The following is an 8,371-nucleotide window of genomic DNA, read 5'->3' as shown; positions in this document are numbered from 1 at the left end:
ATACTAACCCAACCTTTGATAGAACTGAATCATATATTCTCACCAATGATGCTAGCCCCACCTCCAAAGTCCATAAAGCCACTCCAGTCCCAACCAATATTCCCAGAGAAAACCAGCATCTGCCCCCTCTAGATTTGGTCCCTGAAGAAGGCCCACTCAACAGATATTCCCCCAAGGAGGATGAATACAAGCCAATCCAATCTGAGGATGAACAAAGTGAGGATCAGAATGATGAAATGGTTTCTACAAATGAAGAAGAGCATCATTGTGATCTCCTGATAGCTGCAGTCAATGGTGACCCAATTTTAAACCAAGACAGTACTACACCTACAGGAATTCCATCCAGAATGAAGCTCTCACCAAGGTTAACAAGAAGTAGAGCTGCTAGAAGTAGTAGTGTTCCACCAACCCACAGATCCTCCCTCCCCTTCCAATGATTAGTACAATCATATGGAATGTAAGAGGAATCAGAACCCTTGGAGCCATTGAAAGGCTCAGAATTCTAAAACAAATTCACAACCTTTCCTTCATAGCTGTCCTGGAACCTTTCCTGGATAGCACCCATCTCAACCACTATAAAACACAACTCAACATGCAGTATTCTGCCTCAAACATCAACAACAAGATTTGGATTTTTTGGAACCAAGATTGTACTGGCACTATTCTTGAACAAGATGAGCAACAGCTAACTATTGAGCTGAGACACACTGAAGCAGGGGAACAGTTTCTCATTGCTGTGGTCTATGCCCCAAATGCAAACCTATCATGAGAAGACCTCTATGGGAATCACTTAGATTGAGATCTTCACTATGCACTGTCCCTTGGTGTGTAGTTGGGGATTTTAATGTCATTGCTTCTATTGAGGAGAAAATAGGAGGCATGCCCTATCAAATAAACAAAAGTATGGAGTTTTTGAGCATGATTGAGGACTGTGGTTTAACTGATCTTGGTTACTATGGTCCCAGATACACCTGGTCAAATGGCAGAGGTCCCTGTTCTATTGTGTGGAAAAGGCTGGATAGAGGTTTAGTCAATGACAACTGGTTGGCCACCTTCTCTGCAACCACAATCTCCCACCTGGATTCTACAGGATCTGATCACTCTCCACTTCTCATGGATATGAATGTAAGGCCTGATTCTACCAAGAAATACTTCAAATTCCTCAACTGTTGGACTGAGAATGCAGCCTTCATGCCTTTGGTTCAATAAGTTTGGGAAAGGCCTGTCCAAGGCAATGCCATGAGAATCTTTCATCTGAAAATTAAAGCATTATGTACTGCCCTAAGCACCTGGTCAAGGCAGGAGTATGGTGACATCTTCCAGCAAGCCAAAATTTTTTAGGAAAAGCTCAGGAAAGCTGAGGAAGCATGGGCTCAATCTAACAGTGAAGAGGACAGGACTACCCTACATGAAATCAATGCCCAGTACATAAAACATTTGAAGATTGAGGAGTCTGTTCTCAAACAAAAAACACAGCTCCAATGGTTCAAGGATGGGGATGCTAATTCTAGGTATTTCCACAGCTTGATCAGACGGAGGAGGAGGAAGCTATTCATTCATAAAATCAAGGATGAGGAGGGTCAGTGGTTACAAGGTGATGAAACCATTGGACAGGCTGCCTGTGAACATTTTGAAGCCTTATTCACTGATCCAGGGGGAACTATCAGAGAAGACTTACTATCCTGCATCTCTGCAATGGTTACTCCAGAGGATAATGAGATGCTTGCCAAAATGCCTACAATGGAGGAGCTCAAACAAGTGGTGTTTTCTATGAACCCCAATAGTGCAGCAGGTCCTGATGGCCTTAATGGCAAATTTTTCCAAAAATGCTGGGAAGTCATTCAACATGATCTGCTTAAGGTTGTCCTTGCCTTCTTCTGTGGAAGCTCAATGCCAAGGCACATGACTCAAGCATGTCTAGTTTTACTTCCTAAAGTTGAATTTCCCAATTCCCTCAATGAGTTTAGACCAATCAGCTTGAGCAACTTCATAAATAAAATCATCTCCAAGCTCATTTGTTCCAGAATTGCCCCAATACTCCCCAGAATCATCTCAGCAAACCATCTGGTTTTGTCAAAGGAAGAAGCATATCTGAGAACATCATGCTAGCTCAAGAAATTGTACAGGGCATTAAGAAACCAAACATTGGTGCAAATGTGGTTATCAAGTTGTATATGGCTAAGGCATATGATAGAGTGTCATGGGCCTTTACTTGCATCATGATGAGGAGGATGGGATTCAGTGAGTTCCTCATTGATATGGTGTGGAGGACCCTGTCCAACAACTGGTATAGTGTGATCATTAATAATGTCAGATGTGGTTTCTTCCATTCCACAAGAGGCCTCAAATAAGGTGACCCATTATCACCATCTCTATTCATAATGGGTGCAGAACTTCTGTCCAGAATGCTCAACAGGCTCACTCATGACCAATTTTTTAATGGGTTCTATATGGAGAAAAGGGGTCCTCAGGTTAATCACCTCAGTTTTGCTGATGATGTGATCATTTTCACATCTAGAACCAGATCTTCCCTGAAGAAAATTATGCAGATTCTTGGGGATTATGAAGCCACATCAGGGCAGTTAATCAATAAGACCAAAAGTCATTTTATGGTCTCACCTTGCGCATTCCAATACACTGTCAGGAGAATTCATCAAATTACAGGGTTCTCAAGGAAAGAGTCTCCTTTAACCTACTTAGGGTGCCCCTTATACATTGGAAGAAGAGAATCATTCACTTCAACTGCATCAGCTCTAAAGTGGTGAGTAGAATCAGAGGATGGCATGGTAGGCTCCTTTCTTATGGTGGCAGGCTAACTTTAATCAAGCATGTGCTACAGTCCTTACCAATTCACCTCCTTTCCTGTCTCCCCTCCCAAAACTGTCCTTAAGCAAATTGAAAGACTCACAGCTAACTTCTTCTGGGGCATGGACAAAGATAGAAATAGATACCACTGGGCTTCATGGCAAAAATTATCCAATACTCAGGAGGAAGGTGGAATTGGACTCAGATCAGTAGAGGATGTCTGCAAAGCAATGGAGTTCAAACAATGGTGGACCTTCAGAACCAAACAGTCCCTATGGTGCAGTTTCCTCCTTGCTAAATACTGTCAGAGGTCACACCCAGTCTCCAAAAAATGGGCTTCAGGCCAATCTCAAGCATGGAAAAAGATGATGACCAATAAAAAAGAAGCTGAAATCCATATCCAATGGAGATTACATTCTGGTAATGTCAGCTTTTGGTGGGATAACTGGCTAGGATCTGCAAACCTAGCTAGCTTCAGGGAAGGCACAGGTAGACCTGGCAAAATCAAAGTTTCACAATTCTGGACTTAAGGTCAATGGGATATTCAGAAGCTCAATGCCATAGCCGCCACTGCAATGATCCCTCAAATTCTAAATACCCCCATTCATTACAACCCTCAGTGTTTGGATGTACCTATATGGAAGCCTAACACATCTGGGAAATTCACATGTGCATCTGCCTGGGAAGTTGTTAGAAAGAAGCATCAGGTTCTACTCACCGACAAATGTATCTGGCACAAGAGAATCCCATTCAAGTGGTCATTTGGACAATGGAGAGCACTAAGGAACAAGCTCCCCACTGATGACAGAGTTGCTAGATTTGGTCCTCCAACTGTCAACAAATGTGTTTGTTGTCGCCAACCTGCATCAGAAACTGTTAATCATATTTTCAGCAATGGGAATTTTGCTAGGGCTGTCTGGAAGCATTATGCAGCTCCAGTTGGTATTCTCAACCCCATGAACCTAAGCCAAATCATTGTGAAATGGTGGATGGTTAAAAGAACAAATCAGATTCAGAAACTAGTGTTGGACACTATCCCCATCATCATCAGTTAGAACTTATGGAAGAATAGGTGCAGTGCTAAATATGGAGGAAAAAATTCCTCTCTGACAAGAGTTTCATCTCTATCAACTCAGATATCCAGCTCTTACTGAGAAGCACCTATGACTACATCAAATGGCCTTTCAACTGAACTGAGCTTTATACCACTATTGAGGGAATCAAACAGCAAACCACTGTTCAACAAGTTGTATGGAACAAACCTGACCAAGGATTTGTGAAGATCAACAGTGATGGTAGTGCCTTGTCAAATCCTGGGAAAATTGGTGCTGGTGCAATCATTAGAGGCAACAGGGGAGAGTTCATCCATGCAATCACAACACCCTTAGGCACAGGAAGAAACAATCTGGCTGAAATTGAGGCTGCTTACCTGGGTATTCAATGGTGCATTTCTAATGGATTCACTAAGCTCCAGTTAGAATCTGATTCAGCCCTTCTGATTCATTGGTTAAAAGAGGAAACAACACCACCCTGGACCCTGATCATGCATATCCAAAAAATCAAGCAGGCCTGCAGACAATTTGAAGTCATCACCTTCAGTCACACCTATAGGGAGGCCAATTGCCCTGCTGATTCACTGTCCAAACTCAGCCATGAACTGGAAGCCCTTACTCATTGCAACAGCATCTCTGAAATGCCCAGTCACATCAGGGGACAAATCTACATGGACCAAATTGGCACCCCTGCCTTCAGACACAAGGTCATTGCCAAAATCCAAATCCCAACACAACTAGCGTCTACCTCTTCCCATGGTTATGGTTAATAGTAAGACAGAAATGGCCAAGACCTAACTGCCCAAAAGATCACAGCCATGAAGAGTGATAACACCAACAAACCCCACCCACTGATTTTTCTAACATTGTTTGTTCTTTTGCGGATTTACCCCTCCTATGAGCTACCTAATTCTCTGATGATGGTCCAGAGTGTGGTATTAACCTTAGGGTTCATTCTCCTGGCACTTCACCAAAGGCTAGATGTAATTCATGGAGGGAAGAAAGTTTTCCACCAGTATGAAATGCACAGCCACATGGCCTATGACAAATGGCCTGAGGCAATTGTCAGATCATTCACACAACAGCCTAGAATAGCACACCACACCACCCCTACAGTCCTCACACAAACACCCTCCAGTGCAAAAGTGAAAAGCAGGAAGAGAATGCAGCATCAAACATGTGACCACTCTCTGAAACAGCATCCCATCCTGCTCAATACCTCTAGAAAACTCAAGAATCTAGGAGTACCTCCCACATGCAATCCAAACCACTACTGTGGCAACACCAATGCCTCCCTCCTCAAAAACAGAACCAAAGAACTGAGCAGAAATGCTCAATTTTCCTCTAACTCTGTTTGCTTTTTTGTAGGAACAATTTCAGCTCCTCTACTTAGTCAATTGGCATGTCCTTTGGGAGTGGTATTAGCACCTCTGGTGCTCATTCTCTTAAAGGCATACCATTTGGCAGTTAAGAAGCACCAAGGCAACAGCATCAACAATCTGCAACACAGCCAATTCACCGGCTCCATCACCGGGAAAATAGTTGGTGCAGTTGCAGAATCTGCAGAAATCACTACTGCAACCTGTGTCTGCAGCAACAACCATACAACTGAGCAAACACCTATGCATTCTCAGCCATCCATTCATGACCACAATCCCTTCATTCATTGCCCATCCAATCCAAATAAATGGGCATCACACAACTATGGCCACCCTCCTACATACCCACCTTACAGTAGAATCAACACCTTCACTGATTGCAGTCAACACAAGAACCTGCAATCAGTTCCTCTTCATAATTCAGGGTCCCAATTCCCCCCCTGCCCCCAGACTCAAATCCAGTATACACAAGAACCTGGATGATGAGCTCCCCTTCTCTAACCTGTTTGTTCTTTTTGTAGGTACTTGGAGCAGATTTGACTAAATGGGGTACCTTCAGATAGTGGTATTAGCATCCCAGATGCTCATTCTGCTGAAGGTACACCAGGTGAATCAAGTCTCTCCCCCCTCATCACAAAAGAAGATCAATTTCCCATACCAAGACTGTCACTCTTACTCAGGCAACAGCAACTCACCCACTGCATTTCAGTGGAGTTTCATTGGACAACTGAAGCAGGATCTGGTACTCTAACTAGCTCACTTTCTCCTGTCAAGTTCAACAGACAGCAGCATCCACAGGCAACTCTACATGGAACCCTTTTATTCACCAGCTTCTACAACAAACTGATGAAGTCCAGTGCCCTGCAAAATGGACAACTGAAGCAGAAGTTGTTCCTCTTTTTTGGCTACTCTCTCATGTCACAACCATCAGATAGTAGCAGCTTTCACCTCTCTTTGGATCTCCTTTTGATTGCTGTCTTCTACTATGCTTTCCTTGACCTCAACGTCAAAGCACAGTGGAAGACAGCTTTTACCATTAACCATGATTATCCAGCCTTTTTGCTAGGATACTTTTACATATGCATTAGATGTAGATCCTTTTGTATATGTAAGAATGCTTACCACCTTTTCTGGTTAGTAGTTTTAGGATCATTTGTGCAATTTTGTATAGTTGACCTAGGCTTACTACTCTCATATTTTGTAACTCCAATTGTCTACCGATTTTGGATAGATAGTTGGCACATCCATATAGGTATAACACATCATAGTGTCCAGGTGACAGTTGGTTGCCTCATGTGGCTAACCAAATGCATTTTCATACTTGTGGAGGTAAGGTTCAGGTCCCCCTCCACTCTTGCTGTACTTTATGTTTTATTTATGGAAATCAGCCCTAGGCACAATGCCTAGTGGATTCTCAGGAAAAAAAACTGCAACCTTATCCCTGCAATCTTGATCTCACATAGTGAACCGCATCCATCATTCTAACATATCAAAATACAAGAATTTATCGACTCTGAATCACAAGTAGGATTGTCCACCAATCGAAACCTTCCACTTAACTTAAACCCGAAGGACCAAATCACAATACGTAACGAACTCCCATGCATGTAGAGTACATCACCTGCAAGTCGTGGTCAAACCATCACAAACTTGTCGGAATCCATTGGCGCATAATCAAATCATCAAAATTGATTCCCTCTAACTCAACCAAGTCACGCATACTGCCAAACCCAAAAGTAACTCAATCTGAAATGCTTGCTCTGAAGGGGCCTTCTATGAATCCGAAGTCGTTTCTTGCATCTCTTTAATTTTTCCATGTAAAGTCAATAACGATATAGAAGTACTGCAAGTCTAGACACCATCCAATACAGATCTCAAGTCCTAGCCATACACTAATCCGAAAAATCCTTAAATACCAAATATGAGTCTTTAGTCCACTAAGGACTTCTCGACAATCATTCACCTTGCTATAACCTAAAACACACAATCAGTACGCATCGGACAACCTATGCTCTACCAATACATGAATAGAAGCAATCAAGCGATTCCCTTTTCCTTGCACACTACATCCACAACAAATAACAAACCTGAATCATCCCAAGATTTCTATATATCTGTAAAGTGTAGTACATTATGCATCCGGAAATTTCATTGCTTGAGTCATCTTCAAAATCAAACTCTTCAGGTCATACCTTATCCACAAGCGTCCCTTATCCAAAATTGATATAACACATGACCATGCGGTCCGATTGTCGATAATAGACTCTCCCACTTTGCTCGAAGCCATAGAATATAACATTTGTAACCCATAGTACCCTTGTTTTGTAGCCGCCCCGATATCACACTATTAATCAGTTGAATGCTCTATAAACTCATGTAACACTAGTCATAAAACACTCTAAAGACTTTGGCAAGTGCATACATATCCTCGTGATAGTTGAACGAACTTCCTAAAGCGGTCTGAAATGATAGTATATGCATTTCACTTAATAGAAGCCTCATACGAAACACACAACTTCAAATCTTCTCGCATGAGATAACCCACCAGCTAGATTCAAATCAATATCTTCCCATGGCCTACCATGGTCATAATGACTAGGCAACCAATTAATTCTCCCGAGTCTACACTCATCAACAAGATATAAGAACAACCTTCATTCCTCAAATGAACAACCGAAAGATCCACCGACACACCCACTCCTCAAAACTTTACAGCACATCGAGACAATGATCAAATATCCATAGCTCTTCGCATTCCATCTGCAACACTACAAGTTGTCGGTGCACCACTAATATCGAATGCTCAACAACACATATGAGTGAACGGAAAGAAATCAAAGGTAAAAGCTTCAAGCTGAAATAAAGTCGCATGATAAGGAAAGAAAGATGGGAAGTTTCCTAGACGCCTTGTAGCCTCTCGAAGATAAGTATGGAAGAAATCATACCGACCCGCAAGACTCTAATAGACACTTTTTCATGACTCGTAGAACCTATGAACCTAGAGCTCTGATATCAACTTGTCATGATCCAAAATCTCACCAAGTCGTGAAGGAACCTACCCAACCCGCTTGGTATGCCAAATAATACAAGATATAACTATATCATCAATATTATAAATAAAACTGCAAAAGAATA

General features: G+C 42.2%; 1 protein-coding gene across 1 annotated transcript; it reads left to right on the top strand.

Moving 5' to 3' along the window:
* The first annotated feature begins 903 nt into the window (after positions 1-903).
* On the top strand, positions 904-4,627 carry LOC109205377. The gene is made up of 7 exons (XM_019368088.1): positions 904-1,200; positions 1,342-1,911; positions 2,025-2,287; positions 2,417-2,761; positions 2,840-3,294; positions 3,337-3,797; positions 4,034-4,627. Exons 1-7 carry the CDS (start codon positions 904-906, stop codon positions 4,625-4,627), a joined length of 2,985 nt encoding a protein of 994 aa, XP_019223633.1.
* Positions 4,628-8,371: the final 3,744 nt, after the last annotated feature.

Source organism: Nicotiana attenuata, unplaced genomic scaffold (assembly GCF_001879085.1).
Source record: "Nicotiana attenuata strain UT unplaced genomic scaffold, NIATTr2, whole genome shotgun sequence".
In the NCBI taxonomy this organism is placed as follows: domain Eukaryota; kingdom Viridiplantae; phylum Streptophyta; class Magnoliopsida; order Solanales; family Solanaceae; genus Nicotiana; species Nicotiana attenuata.
Note: the sequence above shows the minus strand (reverse complement) of the source record. Positions and strands in the feature narration are given on the sequence as shown.

Coding starts and splice junctions, on each gene's coding strand:
- LOC109205377 (XM_019368088.1), top strand. CDS start 904: ATGGAGTTTTTGAGCATGATTGAGGACTGTGGTTTAACTGATCTTGGT. Junction 2,288..2,416: donor AGGACCCTGTCCAACAACTG/GTATAGTGTGAT, acceptor AATGCTCAACAG/GCTCACTCATGACCAATTTT. Junction 3,295..3,336: donor TAGCTTCAGGGAAGGCACAG/GTAGACCTGGCA, acceptor TCTGGACTTAAG/GTCAATGGGATATTCAGAAG.